Source organism: Rhinolophus hipposideros (assembly GCF_964194185.1).
Source record: "Rhinolophus hipposideros genome assembly, chromosome: 10".
Classification (NCBI taxonomy): domain Eukaryota; kingdom Metazoa; phylum Chordata; class Mammalia; order Chiroptera; family Rhinolophidae; genus Rhinolophus; species Rhinolophus hipposideros.
In genome coordinates, this window is record NC_138056.1 from 49,216,547 (window position 1) to 49,237,872 (window position 21,326).

The 21,326-nt window shown below is 35.2% G+C and overlaps 1 protein-coding gene across 1 annotated transcript in view; it reads left to right on the top strand.

Moving 5' to 3' along the window:
• UVRAG (UV radiation resistance associated) overlaps positions 1 to 21,326 on the top strand; it is a 272,693-nt gene that overhangs the window by 143,204 nt on the left and 108,163 nt on the right. Inside the window, exons 9-12 of the mRNA XM_081061802.1 lie at positions 7,355 to 7,439; positions 9,934 to 10,021; positions 12,594 to 12,654; positions 20,178 to 20,343. Coding sequence (XP_080917928.1) covers positions 7,355 to 7,439; positions 9,934 to 10,021; positions 12,594 to 12,654; positions 20,178 to 20,343 — 400 coding nt within the window. The remainder of the gene's footprint in view (positions 1 to 7,354; positions 7,440 to 9,933; positions 10,022 to 12,593; positions 12,655 to 20,177; positions 20,344 to 21,326) is intronic.

A 21,326-nucleotide genomic window follows, 5' to 3' on the forward strand; every position in this document is an offset into this window, starting at 1 on the left:
ATGTCCTTCAATAGATGAATGGATAAAGAAGTTGTGGTATATATACACAATGGAATACTATTCCGCGTTAAGGAAAGATGATATAGGAGCATTTGTGACAACATGGATGGATCTTGAGAGTATAATGCTAAGTGAAATAAGTCAGACAGACAAAGCAGAGAACCCTATGATTTCACTGATATGTGGTATATAAACCAAAAAGAACAAGACAAACAAATGAGAAAGAAAAACACATAGACACAGACAATAATTTAGTGGTTACCAGAGGGTAAGGGGGTGGGGGGTGGGTGATGAGGGTAAAGGGGATCAAATATATGGTGATGGAAGGAGAACTGACTCTGGGTGGTGAACACACAATGGGATTTATAGACGATGTAATACAGAATTGTGCACCTGAAATCTATGTAAATTTACTAACAATTGTCACCCCAATAAATTTAATAAAAATAAAAAATAAAAAAAAATAATTAGGGTAGCTGGGCCTACTGGACCATTCTCTTTCCTCTGGGAATTTGAAGTAACTTCCTATAATATTTGCTCCAACTGCTTTCTAGACCTAGTGGATTCTTGACGTGGTTAAGTCCCATGGTATGAGTGTTTGGCATAAAAAAGTGGAGCAGAGGCTGATTATGGACTTTTACAACCAACCCAGAGGAAAACATGAAAGGCAGCACTACTTAGGAGTGAAGTACACTGAATTAATACAATCCCAAAGTAAAGTTCTCTTTATTTGACAGTTGTGGTGATTTAAAGTAAATGTACTCCCTCCTCCCAGCATACACACTCTGAAGGAAAGTCACTTGTCAGTAGGACTTGCCCACTTACACTGAGCTGGCACTCAGGAATGAAGCCTTTTATGTAAATGAATCTTATGTAAAAAGCGTCAGAGGATACCTACACTAATTATACTAATCAATCTAATCATGTATTCATAGGTTTGAAGGGAAAACCAAGGGCCATCAGACGTTTGAGGAAAACAGTTTGAATGAGACCAAGTTGAACAAACAGAATAGCTAACCCAAAAGAAAAGCCTAAGAAGAGAGAAGAGCTTTAAAAAACTCAATATTCTCAGATTTGACTTCCAGGCTCCACTTAGGATGTAGAAAGGTGGGAGGAGCTTTATTTCCATCCTAACAACAAGAGAAGGCTAGATAATATACAAAATCATAACTTTTCTTGAATCTGTCAGAGAATTAAGATTGCAAGACAACCAAATAGCCTAATATGTAAGGAAAGACAGGCCTCTCCAAGGAGCGGCAGGTTATGAGGACTCATTCACCAGTTGCATGGGAGGAAGTTGGGGTGACGGTATAAGAAGGTAAAATAATTCCTCTCCAATTTTTAACGAATTGCTAATTACCTATTGTGGGGTACTGTGAAACTATAGCAGATATAAGGCAGTTCACACCTGCTCACAGTTTATTCTGCATGGACCTGCTTTGGATCGTCACAAGAAAAATTAAAGGACAGAAAATTGTAGAACGGTTCCCTTGGTATTGTAGGTCTGGAGGAGGGGAATGGATGCTGTTGCAAGAAAGGCATAACCCTTCTTCCTTAAGAACAAACGCGTTAAGCCTCTAGGGGATGAGCCTGCAAATACTGTAATCCCCAGGGCACAGGGAAAAACCTATTGTAACTGGAGGAAGAAAAAGAAAAAAAAAAAACCACTGCCCTTGGGTGTGTGTTGCCCCTGGACTATTAGAAATCTCTTACCCTTTGTGTAAGGACAGTATTACTGAGAAAAGCCTGCCTTGATATACAATGACACAAGGTATGCCTGGCTCAACCAGGACAGCAAAGAAACTCCCTTCCCTCCTCCCCACGCTGGAAAGCACAGAATAACAAGCCACAGTAGTTTACCACTTGAGGAGAGGCAAGAGCATGGCAAGACACCCTTACTTAGGTGCAGGTTCACAGGGAATACCTAAATCTGAGGATAGAACAGTCATTGAAAAAAAGCCTCCTGCAAACCAAGTCTACCACCACCACCACCCCCCACCCTCCAACCCCCCCGAAAGGGAAAAGTTAGAGGAAATTTGAAGGATGTGATACACTGAAGGTAACCATGGCAGCAACAAAACCCAAATAGAGTTCAGTTTCTGATTATATTGACTCAGCCCCCAAATTTAACATTAGAAGAAGAGGCATATCCTTTTTTTCCTCTGTTGCCCTGCAAAAGACGTTCAGCATTCAAACAAATTTTTTGAGACAAAGAAAAGCCAAAGCAAAACAAAACTAAAAAGCATCACTACCACCATCACCACCATCATCAACAACAAAACATTGTCAAGAGAAGAAATTTACAGAAAAAGACTCAGAAATGACTCAGATGTTGGAACTATCAGAGAGGAAATTTAAAATAACTATGATTAATGAGCTTCAGGCTTTTGTGGAAAGGTGGATAACATGCATGAACAGAGGATAAATTTCAGCCGAGAGATGGAAACTAAAAGACACAGTCTAATGTATATGCTATAAATAAAACACAGTAACAAAGATGAAGAATGCTTTGACAGACTCATCAGTAGATTCAACATGACTGAAGAAAGAATCTTTAAACTTGAAGATAGGTCATAAAAATTGCCCAAACTGAAGCACAAAGAGACTCTTTCAGATAAAACTAAAATAATTCACTACCAGCAGTCCTACACTTTAAGAAATATTAAAGGAAGTTCTTCAGCAGAAGAAATATGATGCCAGACAGAAACATGGCTCTACACAAAAAGTTGAGATTTCTGGAAATGGTTGAGATGAAGATATTATAAAGGCATTTGTTTTCTTACTTTTAATTGCTCTAAAAGACAATTGATTTTGTAGTGCAAAAATAGCAATGTTTCTGGGTTAATATGCATAAAATAAAATGTATGAAGAATTTGAAGAGTGGGAAGGAAAAGAATTAGGAGTGCACTATTTTCAGGTTTTTACACTCTACATGAAATGATATAATATTATTTAAAGGTAAACTTTATTAATTAAAGTTATATATTGTAAACTCTGGGGAAACCATTAAAAAATTTAACATGTATGTAAGAATAAGCCAGTATAGAGAAAGAGGGAATCAAAAACGTATTAATCCAAAAAACATAAAGAAAGAGGGGTAAAGGAACAAAGAATAGAAGGAACATATAGGAAACAACTAGCAAAATGGTAGATATTAATCTAAACATATCAATAATTATATTAAGTGGAAATGGTCTAAAAAACAGAGATTAATTTTTCAATTAAAAAACAGAGATTGTTAAGATTTTGTATTAAAAAGTCTCGTCTAAATACTACCTATAAGAAAACCACTTATAATATAAAGATGTAGATAGATTAAAGGTAAAAGAATGGAAAAAGTGTACCATGCTAATGCTAATCAAAAGGCAGGAGTGACTATGTTAATATCAGGCAAAGTAGACTTCTGAACAATGAATATTATTACCTACAGTAAAGATGGATATTACATTATGGTGAAGAGGTCAGTTTCTTTGTTAAGAAAAGATATAACAAATTCTAAATGTGAATGAATGTAACAACAGAGCATATATATATCAGACACTTAAAGAACTGAAAGGAGAAATAGCCAAATCCACAGTCATAGTTGGAACCACAATACTCATTTCTCAGTAATTTAAAGTAGAAGTAGAGAGAAAATCAGTGCAGGAAGAAGACTTTAATTAACAACCTGTCCACTGATTTGACCCAATTGACAGTAGACTACTCCACTGAACACCAGCAAAATGTACATTTTTTTCAAATACACATGAAATATTCAGCTAGGTCATATTTGGTATAATAAAATAAACAAATACAAAAGAATCAGAATAATGCAAAGTATGGTGTCTCACCAAAACGGATAAAAACTAGAAGTCACTAACAGAAAGATGTGTGGAAAATTCCAAATATTTGGAAATTGTACAACATATACACACATACATACATACATATAAACAATGGGTCAAAGAAGAAATAACAAGGAAAATTGTAAATTATTTTTTAACTGAATGAAAATATAATGTCAACATTTGAAGGAATGCAAGTTTAGAGGGAAATTTATAGTGTTTGATGCATGCTTATATTAGAAAAGAATAAAGGTCTTCAATCAATAATTTAACCTTGTACCTTAACAACTAGAAAGGAAGAACAAATTAAACCCAAAAGAAGCAGAAGGAAGGAAATAATCGAGGGCAAAAATCAGTGAAATTGCAAACAAAAAAAAAGAGTAGAGAAATCAAAAGTTGTTCTTTGAAAAGCAAAAACAGAATTAATAACATTACAGATGTAATGTACAGATGTACAGGGACATCATTACAGATCCTACAAAAATTAAAATGATAATTAAATAGTATTTTGAATAACACCATGGTAGCATGTCACAAGGACACTGAAGCAAGGCTGAAGATAATCCCACTGGCCAAATCTGGGACCACTTGAGCACCAGAATATTTATATACAGTAATGAATGATAAATCATTGAAAAATAAAACAATCCATGATTCTGTATTGATAATAGATAGCTAATGGAGAAGGGAGGGCTCTTGCTTAGAGAAAAATGCTGAGTGCTAACTAATAAATATGGAGTTGGAACGTTGTTATTTTGCAACCATCATATAAAGATTGGTTCAAGCAGAAGACACCCATCAGTGTTAAATCTGGGTAGAAATTTCGATGAGAAGCAGGACATATGCATGGTCTTAAAGATGGACATCATTACTTCTGTATGTGTTACCCTCAGAAGGACACCACACCAGTTATGTAGTATTTAGGCTGGTAATACATACCCTGAACAACATCTAAAGAGACTGAGGACATCATATCCTCAGCAGTATTACTCCTGATGATGTGACTTTTTGAATTTAGGTTGAGTTTTCTGAAGTATTTTCAGATACTTAGTTTCTCTCTATCTGAGCCTAACTAAACCAAACTCAGTTGTTCCAAAGCATACCCTGTAACCAATGAGATGTATTACCTTTTGCCAGAAAAATGAACCTGATATATTTTGGAGAAATGGTGCCAATGTGCATTATAAAGCCTTAGTTCTGTTAAAGTCTAGAAAACCATAGCCTCTCAGGTGACCTCTTTTTGGGTTTGGATCTATTTTACTTTTTATTTTGAAATCATCTTCAAGTTATAGAAAACTTACAACAAGAAGAATACAGAGATCACCTATATTCTTCACCCAGATTTACCTGTTGTTAACATTTTACCTTCAATGTTACCTGGGTAATATATTTTTAAATTTTAATTTTCCTTTCTTCACTTTACAAGGGTTTTTTTCTCCTTTGGTCATGTAATATGTTCTAGGGAGTCTTCAAAACTGAGGAGGGATAGGGGCAGCCATATGGCTCAGTTGGTTAGAGCACGAACTCTTAACAACAGGGTAGCCCGTTCAATTCCCACGTGGGCCAGTGAGCTGCACCCTCCACAACTAGATTGAAAACAACGAGTCACCGCTGAGCTGCCGGAGGGTCCGCGGATGGCTCAGTTGGTTAGAGCGTGAGCTCTTAACAACAAGGTTGCCAGTTCAATTCCCACATGGAATGGTGGGCTGCACCCCCTGCAACTAAAGATTGAAAACGGTGACTGGACTTGGAGCTGAGCCGCGCCCTCCACAACTAGATTGAAGGACAACGACTTGGAGCTGATGGGCCCTGGAAAAACACATTGTACTTCAATATTCCCCAATTGAAAACAAAAGAAAACAAAACAGCTGAGGAGGGAACATATATTTGCATTTTGAAGCCCAGATCTGTCTTAATCCTGTTTGGTGTCACCAGGCGTGTAAAAGTTGAGGCAGCCTAATTTATCTGGGATGAAGAATAACATTGCAAATTTGTGTAGTGATGGAAGAATTCGTATGCATTTTGGTAAAAGTACATGGTATGAGATGTAGAAGTTGTCAACCTAAATGTCTTCTGAAATCATTAAGGGTGAAGATTTAGGGAGGAATTATATTGAGTCTAAGGAAGATAAGTGTTACTTATCTTGATTAAGTTCTGTTTTGGTGGCAGAGTTACCAACTTAGTCATTTAAGTACAACCGAGAGAAAAGAGTAGAAAAGAGTTTGAAATATGTTGATAAAATTACTTCGGTTGGGGAATTTAATGTTAAGGTCCAAACTGTTTTGATCACTTAACCTACTTCTCATTCCTGCCTATAAGAGATGTGTAAAAGAGTTTAGAGCACCATTTCCTATTGGATCACAGTTCATGAAACAACTCCTTTGTAAGATCCTGAACTTAGTGTGTCAGGATCTAAGACTCTTTCTCTGTGTTTCGGTATCTGGAATTATCAGGCCTAGATTGTCAAGAATGTTAGATACTCTCATTCTCTTACAATAGGAAGATATTAAAGGATTTTATGATCACATAAATGGAAATGGAGGTTTCAAAAGTTGATAGAAATATTTAAAAAATCAGGCATATAAGCACAACTATTAGCCATTGCAGTGATAAAGTAAACACTTAAAGGAAATTACATGTCCTGTAATGGGATTGAGGTATGGAGTATCAGTTAGAATGTGGAGTTGAATTTTCATATAATTCATATCCATGGAGTTGGATTTTACATAGCCATTAAACATTATAACTTAGACTGTCAACATGTAAAAATGCTTGTGACATAATATGGAAAAATCAGAATGTACATTTCCAACACACTGTGATTGTAACTAAAACTATACTTATGAATAACATGAAAGTTCATAAAAAACTACTTATGTTTATGAACTACATTATAGTAGTCAAAATGCAGATAATTTTTCCTTCTCTACTTCTTATACTTTTAGTAATGTTGTTACATAGCATCTGTGGTTGAAAAGAAATTAACCACTTTTAAAAAGCAATACACTTTATTTTTTAGAGCAGTTTTAGGCTCATAACAAAATTGAGCGGAAGGTGTAGAGAATTCCCATGTATCCCCCCATCCTCATATGTGCACAGCCTCCCCATTACCAACACCCCCCATCTGAGGGGTACAGTTGTTAAAACTGATGAACCTTTAGTGAATCATCATTAATACCCAGCGCCCATAGCAACTTTTTAAAAAAATGAAGTCTGAATTTTGAAATCTTTTTTGGGGGCTTCTTTCTCCGCAATCCAGAAATCTATAGACAGAGAATCTTAGACTCTATTCTTTGACTCCTGCTAGAGGCTGGACTTTGGTAAAAACTGAACCGATAGGGAAATTTATTCTAGTTAACCCCCTCAACCCCAGCCCCCAGAAGACCTCTACACCCAACTCACTTTGCCTTTTAACTCCTTTTATTTCCCTCTCACAGTCAGGGAACTGGGCTCTGCCTGTTTGGTTGTGATTGAGCAGTTTTATCTACCCTGTTATATCTGGAATTATCTTCTTCCATCTCTCTCTCTAGGAAGTGCATTTTCAACTGAGCACCTCAAGCTTCAACTCCAGAAGGAATCCCTAAGTGAATTGAGGAAGGAGTGTACTGCAAAAAGGTAAATGCAACCCTGAGAATAGTTTTCGTGTCAAGTTTCCTTTGAGGATAGTATTTGGAAACATAGGATTCTTTAAAAACTGCTATTATTAATTTATACTCCACACACCTCAGTGCCATATTCATTTATTCAACAAATATTGAGCACCTACTATGTGTCATGTACTGTGTTAGAGGCAGTTACTAGAGCTCCTAGTATATAGGCATAATCGGAAATGTGAAATGTGAACACTGTTCTAGTTTTGAAGACCACAGCACCGTGACTTCATGTTTGAATCTTCTCTTCTTCCTGTCTTCTACATGTAGTGTAGCTTATAGTTTTTTTCTTCAGTAATTTCTTTAGATTTATTCCTGTGTAGTGTTAGCTCATTTGGATTCCCTCAACAGCTCCTAGATTATCCTCTAACATCAGACTCTCCATCTTTCCAATTCATCCTACAAGTTGCTATCACACCCCTCCTTAAAACACTATTTTTACAATATTTTTTCTCTTCTTAAGAGCCCACGGTGATTGTTTTTGCTTAACTTTCAAATACTGTTATTTTGCTATAATGTGTTCCAGTGTATGATGCTCACCCACGTTTTTGGCCCAAACTTTTCAGGGGAAAAAATCTTTCGTTTTAATTTTTTAATTTAAATTTTTATTTGTGTACATTTAGGTATTTGTTTTTTTTCTTTTTTTTTTTTTTTAAAAAAGATTTTATTGGGGAAGGGGCACAGGACTTTATTGGGGAACAGTGTGTGCTTCCAGGACTTTTTTCCAAGTCAAGTTGTTGACTGTCAATCTTAGTTGTGGAGGGCGCAGCTCAGCTCCAGGTCCAGTTGCCGTTGCTAGTTGCAGGGGGCACTGCCCACCATCCCTTGCGGGACTCGAGGACTCGAACCAGCAATCTTGTGGTTGAGAGCCCACTGGCCCATGTGGGAATCGAACCGGCAGCCTTCGGAGTTAGGAGCATGGAGCTCTAACCGCCTGAGCCACCGGGACGGCCTGTTTTTCTTTTATAAAGGAATTTTAGCATTTTTTTAAAAACATATTATGGTACAAGAAATGTTATGTAACACATAATTACAAAACACAAGAACAGACACAAGGTACAAGACACTTTATGTACCTGTAGCAAATGTACGATACTGACGCATCATAGAAGGCCAAGAACTCTTCGTTATTGCAAGATCGTCCTCAGTTCAACAAAACCAATGATCGTATTCCAGGGTATTATTTTGCGTACAGATATTGTTATTGATTTCTAAAGTTACACTTTTAACTCATAAGCATAAATAAAAGAATTAAAACCATTTATATAGATACGGAAGAAGCACTACCCATGTATAAGGCGCATCCTTACTTTTCCCTCACAAATATGTGCAAAAAAGTACGCATTTTACACAAAAAATACGGTAACCTTCAGTAAATTGGTGCTATACAACTGTAGCTAATTTCAGTCACCCCACAACTTTTATTTAACAAATGTTTTTGTCTTTATGTTTTTCCAGCACATGCTTAATTTGTTGCCTCTTCTGTTGTTTTGCTCATCTTTATCCATTTATTTTTCTGGAAAGTTATCTTTTCCTGCGTTTTTCTTCAAAACACATAGCAATTGAGGATTCAAGTATGTTAGCACTGGAAAGAATCTTGGATTTCATCTAGTCAAATCTTCTCAATTTGCAGATAGGGAAGCAAGGCTCTGGGAAGTTACTGTTTGTCCAGCTTACTGGGAAAGCAGAACTAAATCCCTTTAAGTCTTCAGAGCTGCTTACATTATGCTACTACTTTTACACTCTCCTTTGACCTATAACGTCTCCTAAATTCCTTTTTGTCTAGAATTGTTAACATAGTTGAGCAGGTAATTTGTTCTATGGCTATTTTTTTATCTGTTGGTTATGTTTCTTAAGTAGTTCAAGATAAGAAGGGCATCGTCTCATGCCACAGCTTTTTGTTTGTTTGTTCTTTTTCTTACATTATTTTTCTAACATGGCAGAAGGTTATTTTTCGAGGTAGTTATAAAGTGTAGTTGTGAGTAAAAAATAGAATACTTCTTTGAGGAAGTATCATATGGATATTTCCTGAAATCAAACTGGCCTCATGTTAAATGAGGTGTTGGTTTGCTTACTAATCCGCTTTAAATCTTGTTTCCTTGTTTGTAAAATGGCAACCTAATAGCATTGTTGTAATAATTAAATAAAGCCATTTGTAAAGCTCCTGGCACATAATAATAGTAGGTCAATGATGATTTGTACCCTTTACATCTCTTAGCATGATGCTGGACACACACAACAGGCCTCAGTATGTATATAGTGAACTTGATTGATAGTATTTAGAGCTAGGTCAGGACTTAGCTATTATTCTTCCCTATACTTCTAAGTTTCTGTGGCCTACTGCAGATAGTGTATGTAAACTTTTTCTGCATCAGGTATGTAGAAGTAAATGTTAGAAAACACGTAAGCGTATCTTTTTTTTTTTTTTAACAAATGTACTTTTTTCCTTCCCTCATTAGAGAACTCTTCCTGAAGACTAATGCTCAGTTGACAATTCGTTGCAGGCAATTACTATCTGAGCTTTCCTACATTTATCCTATTGATTTGGTAAGTTTCAAATTTTCTGAAAAAATATTTGTGTTTTTTCTTTTAAGATGATTTCTGTTTGAAATTTCTTCTGAAAGAAAAATCTTATTACTCTGCTCTTAATTGTTTACTTTGTCATGATTCATTCAGGAGCGAATATTTATTTATTTTTAATGCATATATCTTTTTTCTTCTCTCTGCTTTTTTAATTAAAAATTTTTTTTCAATCATAGTTGACATATAATATTATATTAGTTTCAGATGTACAACATAATTCATTAAACGTTTATATAACTTATGATGTGATCACTTTAATAAATCTAGTACCCATCTGACACCATACATAGTTATTACAAAATTATAGACTGTTCCTTATGCTATACTTTATATCCCATGATTATTTTGTAACTACCAATGTGTACTTCTTAATCCCTTCCCCCTTTTCACCCAACCCCCGAACCCCCTACCAGCTGGCAACCATCAAAATGTTCTCTGTATCTATGAGTTTTGTTTTGTTTGTTTCTTTTGTTCTTTAGATTTCACATATAAGTGAAATCACTTATTCGTCTTCATCTGACTTAACGTCACTCAGCAAAATACCCTCTAGGTCTATCAATGTTGTTGCAGACGGCAAGATTTCATTCTTTTTTATGCCAGAGTAATATTATATTGTATATATATATATACCACCTCTTCTTTATCCATTTAGCTATTGATGGACCCACAGGTCGCCTCCATATGTTGGCTATTATAAATAATGTTGCAATGAACATATAGGTGCACATGTCCCTTTGAAGTAGTATTTTGGGTTTCTTTGGATAAATACCCAGAAGTGGGACTACTGGGTCCTTCTTTGTCTCTTGTTATAGCCTTTGTTTTAAAGCCTGTTTTATCTAGTGTAAGTATTGCTACCTCAGATTCATTTTTTTCCATTTCCATTTTCCTGAAATGTCTTTTTCCAAAACTTTACTTTTAGTCTGTGTCTTTTGATCTGAAGTGAGTCTCTTGTAGGCAGAATATATAAGGGTCTTGTTTCTTTTATCCATTCAGCCACACTATCTTTTGATTGGAGCATTTAATCCATTTATATTTAAAGTAATTGTTGATAGATATATAGTTATTACCATTTTATTATTCATATTTTTAATCTTCTTCTTAAAGAAGTCCCTCTAACATTTTTTGTAATTCTGGTTTGGTGGTAGTGAACTCCTTTAGCTTTTTCTTGTCTAGGAAGCTCTTTATCTGTCCTTCAATTCTAATGATAGCTTTGCTGGGTAATCTTGGTCATATGTCCTTGCTCTTCATCACTTTGAATATTTCCTGCCAATCCCTTCTGGCCTGCAAAGTATCTGTTGAGTAATCAGCTGACAGTCTTATGGGAGCTCCCTTGTAAATAACTGCTTTTCTCTCACTACTTTTAAGATTCTCTCTTTGTCTTTAACCTTTGGCATTTTAATTATGTGTCTTGGTGTGGGCCTCTTCGGGTTCCTCTTATTTGGGACTGTGCTGCCTGGGCTTGTGTGTCTATTTCCTTCACCAGGTTAGGGAAGTTTTCCGTCATTTTTTCAAATAGGTTTTCAGTTCTTTGTTCTCTCTCTTCTCTTTCTGATACCCCTATAATGCAAATGTTGGTACACTTGATGTTGTCCCAGAGGCCGCATAGACTGTTCTCATTTTTTTTTCATTCTTTTTTCTTTTTGCTGTTTTGATTGGGTGTTTTCTGCTATCTTAACTTCTAAATCACTGATTCAGTCCTCTGCTTCATCTAATCTACTGTTGATTCCCTCTAATGTATTCTTTATTTCAGTTATTGTATTCTTCATTTCTGACTGGTTCTTTTTAATGTTTTCTATCTCCATTTTCATGTTTTCTAACTCTTTTCTGACGTTCTCCCTGAGTTCATTGAGCAACTAGTGTCTTGAACTCTGTGTTTGGTAGATTGCTTGTCTCCGTTTTGTTTAGTATTTTTTCTGGAGCTAATTTATATTTATTAGTATTACTTAAGATATTTCTAGGGCGACTGTCAGGATGCTAAGTTTCAAAATCTAGTTTCTTAGAATAAATAAAAAAAGTAAAACTTTAATGAGCCTGATTAGATTCATTTTTAGAGAACCAAATCTGCTAAATTTGATAGGTTGTTGGTTTTTTTTTTTTTTTTTTTTTTTTTTTTTATGAAAAGACATTTAAAAGAATAATTTTCTGAGAGGAAAGCTAATAGGATGTTAGGTTGCTCACAGTATCTTGTTAATTCTATTAAAATGTTTTCATTTATAGCTATGAATTTGTCAAAGGATATTTTTATAATAAAAATTTTACATGACTTTTTGCTTAGACATGATGTTTTAAATGTTCGTATTATAGAAAATTTCAAATATGTATAAATGTAGAGATAGTAGTATAATGAATCATCATGCACTCGTCATCCAGCTTCAAAAATTATGATAATAGTTTGAGTCTAGGGCAGTATTGTCTTTGAGTTAACTTTATTGTCTTTGAGTTAACGTTGACCTGCTGAAGTCTTTGAGATTTGACTTAGAATTTCTTTGCTTTATACATAGAAAGAGTTAATTTCATTCTTTGGTTATATTCACAGAATGAGCATAAGGATTATTTTGTATGTGGTGTCAAGTTGCCCAATTCTGAGGACTTCCAAGGTATTTTATTTCTTTTTTACTTCTAAAGATTTGCTATACATAATATATGGGTAAATTGCAGGGAAAAAGAGATATCTTGAAATTTTGGTTGTTGAACACTTTCTCCAGGTTTTTCAGGCCTTCGGTCCTTTCTCAAATGTGAGTATATAGAGTCAGATTCCCTGATGGGAGACTTAGGAGAGTATTTGTTCTAATCATGGAATAAAAATTATTGAACCGTGTATTTGAAATTTAAAATAGTTTTAAAAGGGCTCTAAGAAAATGAGACAGTATGGTTCTTAAGAATACTAATAATCTCCCTGTCCTTTTGGTTTGATTTTCGTGAAAAATGTGTGTGTGGTTGGGAGCAGAAGAACAACAAACATTAATCTGCTCTTTTGTTATTTAGGAAATCCTATCTGTGGAAGTACTTGAAAATTTGATTTTGTGACATTCCCACTACCACAGATTAAACTTGTTGTTCTGTCATTTTTATTCTCTTTTAAACAACAACAAAATTGTATTGAAGATATTATGGACTATGATTCATAGTAATTGCTATAGTTTAAAATATTTTAATTTTCCTAATCTCTTTATCAGTATGCCAAAGGAAAAAAAAACTTATTTGACAATAAAATATTTTTTTTATTGTTAACAAAGTAGTTTTTCCCCCCTAATCTAAACAATGCTTTGAGGCCTGTTTTATAGCCTCATACCTTATTTTCAAAGTTAGCATATTATCTATTTGTGAAAAAGTTATTCTAGAAGAGAGTGTTACCAATTTTCATTGGGACTTTCTCCCATTTCCCTGAAAAGGAAATGTTGTTATTTATGGTCCTTTAACATTTAAGACTATTTTAATTTATTACCTCCTTTGGCCTTTAAAACAACCCTTACAATAAGTAGTTGGGACATGATAAAAGAAGAGTGATAAAACAGGAATGGGAAAACCTATGTTCAATTCCTGGTTCCCTTTCTGGAAACCATTTGGAACAAGCCATTTAAGCTTTGAGTTAATTTCCTAATTGGTAGTATGAACATTAATTCATATACTACTTGTTTTACATTGACTATTGGGAAGATTGTATCTTTAAAAGTATGACATTTTTCCTTATCCTCACAAAAACAAACAGGAAACCCATAAAGAAGGTGGTATAATCTCATTTTACAATGTGTAAATGAGCTATTTAGTGACTAGCTTGAGACCACAAAACTAGGTAATGATCTAGCTGGGATCTGTCTGGTTTTCATTGTCCAATGTTCCTTCCAGTCTCTGTTAAGTCAGACAAATGGGCTTTAGTGTTAATTTTAGGCAAAGTTATGGTGTCTTGAAGCCATGACACATCTTTTTCCTCATTCATTAATTTAACAAAGCTACCAATACCTTGAGCCCTATTCCAGGTTCCCAGGATACAGAATATTCATTCACTGAAAAAAATACTAATTGATCCCAAACACTGCGCTGAGTTTTGAAGATATGACGATGGAAAAACCAAGTATGTGCTCTGCTTTCATGGAGCATATACAGCCTATTGAGGGACACAGCCAATAAGCAATAAAATAATTATTTAGTATTTAATAAAGGAATATGCTCTCATAGACAATAGGGGAACTAACTTTACCTAAAGCAGTCAGAGAAGAACTCACTGAGGAGAAACATTTAACAGAAAATTTGAAGGCTAAAAGGAACAAACTATGCTACAGCTGAGGAAGAAACATTCCTAGATGAGAGGCCAGCAAGTGCAAAGGTTAGGATGGAGGAATAGGCTTTATATATCTGAAAAAACTCAGGCTGGGGGGTAGGGGGGTTATGGGAGAAAAGATCTGTATTTTGGACAGTGACGAGCTTAATTTCTTCACCTGTGAAGTGAGCTAATATCTGTATCTCCAATATATCTCCAATGATAATTGAATGAGATAACATTTGAAAATGCTTTTCATATAGAAGGTGCTCAAATAAATCTAACTGAAAGTAGTTATAAGGGAGAGGAAGGAAAGAAGAAGGGAAAGAAGGACAGGAAAGACCAGACCAGACCTGTGTGGCTGGAGCATATTGAGCAAGAGGAAGAGTCATATCAGATGAGGTATGAGCGAGGTCAGCCAAAGCCTGAGGCCTCTGTAAGGAGTTTATATTTTATTCTCAGTGGAGTGGGAAACCTCTGAGACAGAGGAGGATATGAGCTGATTTAGGTTTTTAAAAGTCACTCTGGCCACTAAATGCAGAATGATTTGAAGGAAAGCAATAAGGGAAACAGGGATATCAGTGTGGTAAACTGTCCCTTTAATCCACTTTGGGATGTTTCTTGATTCTGTTTTCTTTGAGTTCCTTTGTTTCCTGGTTTTTCATAGCTTTTATTAGTTATTTACGCTTTGTGTATGCCCAAAAAGCTGAATAAATTCTTCCTACACTTAAAAAAAATTAGTTTAGCTTTTTAGTGCACTTGACGAAAAATGAAATGGGAGATAAAATGAAATAAGTGTTTCATTTTCCTCTAAGGCCCTCCTCACTCCCCATGCCTCTTAGGAATCAGAAATTTTAAGAAGCACATACGGTAGTATTGGACTTAAATTTTATGTTAGCATTCTGCGCGGCACTTCCATGTACTAAATTTACGGAGTGTCCTGTGTGTCATCTGTGCCAGATGCCGAGAGTGTACAGACATGATTAAGGCATTGATCCTGCCTCAGGGAGATTTCGGTCCAGTTCAGACCATCCAGTGTGTAATCAGGCTAAATCAAGAAATATTGGATGAATTCATACTCTGTGTCAAGTGCTTAGAAGTTTTTACTGGGTACATGGGACTCAAAGAAGTGAGAGTAATCAGTTCTATCAGGAGGGGATCAGAAAAATCTTTTTAGCGAAGATGATGGCTGAGGTGTCTTAAAAAATAAAATAGCATTCCCCTGTGGAAAGAAGGGTATGAGGAAATTTTAGGTTGGGTGAGTAGAAATATGGTAACACACATTCATGCATGATGCTCTTATTTATTTAATTCTTACAACTGTAAGGATAAATTCCTTCTGTGAGGGAAAGACTTTTTTTAAAGACAGGAAAATTGAGGCTCAGAGAGATTAGTTAACTTTTCAGACTCATACTAGCCAGTGGCAGAGCGAAAGTCACCCCGGTCAGCCTGATTTTAAGGTCCATAGTATTCCTTACATGATACAGTTTTCTTCCTTGTTTTGAATAATAACCTCTTCCAAACTTCTGCCAACTTTTTAGTGTTCTGTAGCAGCTGCATTCTCAGTGAGACTCTAGTGAAGGAACTCCAAACTGGTTTTTCTGATATTCATAAGACTTTGCTGGGATAGACTTTAGATTGCATGGGTTGATACTGTTTTGGAAACTTCTCCATAATGGCCAAACACTTACTGTGCTTTTCTGAATGGGTAAGTTTCTATTAGAGTATGTCGAAGAGACCTGGATACAATGGGAGCAAGTTGTCCGGTGAAGGGGATTCATTTGAGTTCCATTGACAGAGACATTTCTCATTTAAAAAAAAAAAAAAATGTTTGTGTGTGTTTTTAAGTAATCCATAACACCAGCGCCTTTTGTGGTAATGAGATCCAGATTTCCTTCTGTGTCTGTGTCCCTTTATGCAGGCATGATTTCTTGGAAAGGAGAGTCCATATGTCAAACAGTGTCTCATTGAGAACATGGAATGATTCCATAGATGCTGTGGCAGTGATTAGAGTCTTAAATATTTTGTCCTGTCTGGATCAGTGGGTGCTTGGTTCCTTAACAAATCAGCTGCCTCAGTGATTGGGAAGGCAGGATGGTAAGAGCTTTCAGATCACTTATTGTACTTGGATGCATTTGAATATTACTAGTTTGTCCAACATGTAAGTCAGAGGGACATTGGAATTAATTTATAATATTGTCATGGCCATTGTGTGTTTGTGGAATTTATTATCAAAAAAATTACACAAAAGCTGCAGCCCAGAGTAACTACCATCATTTAAAAAAACAAATCAGCAATACCGGGGGTGCAAAAAAATGTATACAAGTGGACACTTTGGTCAACATTGCTCGAGCCGTGGTCGCTGTCATCAGAAGCTTCTGGACACTGATGGTAACCACTTTGAGAACCTCTTGTAATTGCAGAAGTCAAACGTGACTTGTATTCATCTTTTGTTATCGGTATATATTATTACAATTTTAATAGTTTTGTCCTTTCTTAAAATGTGTATACATTTTGGGGCACCCTCTGTATTTATTATGAGGAAACTGCAGATTTCCGTTTTGTTTTAAGTCCCTTAAAACAATTTTCTAATAAGGATCTTTTTCACATACCTGAGTTTTACAGTTTATTCCTGTTCCTCTCTGAAGCCTTCCACTCCTCCTCCAACTTCTTCTCACTGACAAAACTATCCTGTGTTGTGACCTTTCTAACCCCTAGAGCAGCATAAGGAACACAAACCTCTGCTCTGCATTAGGTGTTAGGGACGTCATTAATGCTTACTGGAAAAGCACACTCCAGAGACGCAGGTTTTGGCTTTGGCAGGTAAAAAGTCTGTTAGATCTTGGAATGCTGGAAACCTTAAACCTTTTGGTTTTTTAGCTAAAGTGATTGGCAACAGAATGTGACATCTGAGGTTTCGTGGCCAGCAATAGCCATAATTAACCACATGAGCTCACATTTTCCCACTGGAGTTTCAGTGGTCTTGGGGTGATGAAAGTGACTTCCCTACCAGGAGGTGGTTTTCCTTTTGAGGGTATTGAAATACCCGTGGGCCCTGTAATGCCTCACCCGTGGTCCTTTTAAAATGCTTTTTAATATAAAGCTTCAATATTGGAAATCCAACACCACAGTGTTGAACAGTGAGGCTGTGGCTGAGCGCTGTGGCCTGGAATGGGAAACAACTGAGGGTTTTTAATAGGTGGGAAGGGGAGTCTTGTGGTGGAAGTGATGGTGAGTGTAAACAACTGGAACCAAAGCTGAGTTCCAATATTAGCCAGTTTCCAGTTTTTGCTATTTCTTTTTGGTTTTTGATTTGCATGTGTAGGCTTCTTAGAAATATTATCATTAAATTTAAGCAAAATTGTTTTGATCATTGAAAAGAGGTGATGTTAAAAGACCAATTTTTGTTCTTTTCATAGATATATGGGTATAGTCTCAAAATACGCAAATGTAATTTTTTAGTATTATCCCTTTCGTAATATGGAAAAAATTTAGATGCTTGAGTGTTTAGCATTGGATAGCTTTTGCTTTCTTAAAAAAAAAAAAATCAGAGTTTGCATTTGACCTATTTGGAAGACTAATTAAGAGGATTTCTATTGCTTTCTGGAAGTTTTCAAATCCTTTCCTATCAGATCATATAGGAAAGGAAAGCTTAGTGTGAAGCACATGTAGTAAAGTCGGAACTTAATGTGATATTATTCTTCATTACTGTAAGTCCTCTTCTTCTGTCCCTTCAAAAGAAGGCTCTTAAAGACTAAGTCCTTAGGATACTTTAAATTTGATAAGCCCTGTTCTTTACAGAATGTAGGAGGCAGAATTCATTGACCTGTGATGGAACTCACCATTCAGCTGTGACTCCCGCAATAGATATTTTTGGGGCAGGGTGGAAACACAATCCTCCCTCTTATTCCATTACTCATGGTTTTTCCCCCTAGATAGCTTTGACCCAAGTCAGTTATATCACCTAGTTCTCATTTTTCTCATCTCTAAATTGATATCATCAGACTCAGTGATTTTTGAGGTTTCTTCTAGCTCTAATATTATATGATGATTAAATTATAATATGATGAATTTAAAGTATAATGTAATTTTAGTCTCTAAGGTAGTGTGATATACAGATTTCAACAGAAGTGTCATAGTACTCTAGGTACTTGGGTGGCAGTGGGGCAAGAGAACAAGGTCTCTAAAAATAATTAGGATTCTGGTCAGTTAGGGCATGACTCAGTACTGTCAGTTGAAATGAATGCTGTTTGATTATTTTCATCGATTTGATTTAAGAGAACATCAAGCATTGTTGAGAAGCTCGTTCTCTGTCCAACACTATGCAAGTCACTGAGGACTCACGTGCTTCTTATCTTTTCTTTAGCATTACTAGAAAAGAGTGAAGAAACTAAGGTGATACATGAGTTTTGGATGCTTGGTATGTTCTAGACTTCCAAGTTAAAAAATTGTTATCTGTTCGACAGTAAGGTTCTAAGACAGTATGGTAGAATTCCGAAAGGTCAGAGCCATTGGTGTCAGGTCAACCTATATGCTAGCTGTATTACTTTGGACAGGTTCCTTAACTTCTTTGAGCCTTAGTTTCTTTATCTGTAAAATGAATGAAATAGCATGTAAAAGGTGCCCAGTTTAGCAATTGTTGATGGATGAATGACTATCGTAAATAAAGTACTATTGTCAATTCCTGGCAGAAGAAAAGTATATAATAAAAGTTACCTATTTTTATAGTAACTAAGAATAAATTTAAAAGAAGAATATGAAAAATATTACTAATAATTGAAGTTAAAGTTACCCTTAGAAATCAGGAAATACTCAAACCAAGCTTATCTCAATCATTTCAGTCTTTTTCTCGTTAAAGGTATTTCAGATTATGTGCTGAAACTCTTAGCAAGTGTGTGGACTTTTTAAAGTATTTTGGGAATACCATATACTAAGCAGTTACTTTTTCCTTCCTCCTGGGGCAGGCTTAAAACTTTACTCTCAAAAAACAAAAACTTTACTCCCAGTTTTGAGTACCTGAATGATTATCAGTTGGTGGGTAGTAGCAGAAATCTGGATGGTGATTTAAAAATATACTTATCTATGATTTCTTAAAATGTAATTGCTTATGTTTGACTGTAGGATACGTGTATTTTTTTCCAACAGGTGCTTCCACCTCAATTTCATGAATAAAGACGTATATTAATAGTGTGGGTTTTGACTTTTTGCTTTTACTGTTTAAAACGTTTTCTGCCCCCTTATTGTATCTCAAACTCATAGACTTATTTATGCAACATTATCTTTATGAATATTGAGAACATACCCCATAAGAATGCATTATGCTATTTTGCGTCACCTTAAAATTAATAATGCCGTACAGTAGTACAATACAACTATATTATTTGTAAGTTGTTAATGAATAAAATGTGCATTGCTTATATAATGCGTTGTCTAAATCTCTGAAACTAATTTTCACATTGTATAGACTCAAATAGACTCAAATATTATTTCTTCCTTTAAAAAACACTAAAGAAAGAAAGCAGTGGACATTTGAGTGCACTAAGAATTCTTTCTTAAGATAAATATCAAATGTTAATCTCATCACATCAATTATTGGGAAATAGTTTTAAATACAGTACATGAAATTTCAAGTTTTGTTAATGTGCTTGGTTTTGTATAAAATTCCAAGTTTATAATGTAAATGTATAATTATGAGTTTCAAATTCTTAATATAATTATAAACGATATAATTTAAATACGATTCATATTTTATTTACTGGTTGTTTCTTAATAAAATCTTTTGAAATTGATTTATTATGATCTCATAGCTACATTTGTAAGGTAAACAGTTGTTTTCTTTTCCTCTGCTTTTGAATTTAACAGCAAAAGATGATGGAAGCATTGCTGTGGCCCTTGGTTACACTGCACATTTGGTCTCCATGATTTCCTTTTTCCTGCAAGTGCCCCTCAGGTATCCTGTAATTCATAAGGGGTCTAGATCAACAATCAAAGATAATATCAATGACAAGCTGACGGAAAAGGAGAGAGAGTAAGTACCTTTTTAAAATAATTCTTTTAACGGGAAGCCAGTATGAAACATGGGCGATGTTAAACACAGAAAAGGTAACCTAGATTGCAGCAGCTTTTGTGTATCCTCTGTAACATGGTCTGTTTCTTTTAAATGGAATCTAGTCGTTCATTTAGGTCATAATGGATCAACTCCTGTACTTGTTAATATTGCTAATGATAGCAAAATTAACTCGTTTAAGTTTAATTTGCTTTTGTGAGGAACAAGTATAATATCTGCAGTGATTCATGTTTATTGTTAGTCAACAAGTGAAATAGGTAAAATATTTGTCAGCAAGACAACCAAGAAAAGGGTAAGAGACTTAACAGCAGATTATACATATCTGAAAAATGGATTAGTGAACTGGAAGATAGGTCAGCAAAACATATTCTGACCAAAGCACAAAGAACAAAAGAGATGGATTGTACAGACATATGTAGGACACAACCAAAAGGGCTGATTATGTAATTGAAGTCACAGAGAGGCAGAAGAAAGCATGTAGTACAAATGCAGTATTTTAGGAGTTAATGGCAGAAGTTTTCAAATTGATGGAAGACATCAAGCTAGAAATTCAGGAAGCATTACACTACAACACCAAATAAGTACAAAGCCAAAATACTTAAAGAAATTATAGTAAAACAGCTGAAAACTAAAGACAAAGTAAAAATATTGAAAGTTCCTAGAGAAAAAAGAATAAGCATCAAAAGAGCAATAATAAAACTGAAAGCTAATTTCTCAGTAGAAACATTGGGAGCCAAAAGGTAATGCAGTGACATTTAAAAAGTATTATAAGAAAATACTGCCAACTTAAAATTCTATATTCAGTGAACGTATTCTTCAAAAGTAAAGGCAAAATAAAGACTATTTCACACTATCAAAACTGAGAAAATGCATTCCTGCAGACTTACACCAAGGGAAATAACTAAAGGCAGAATAAAAATAATCTTGCGTAGAAACATGGAAAT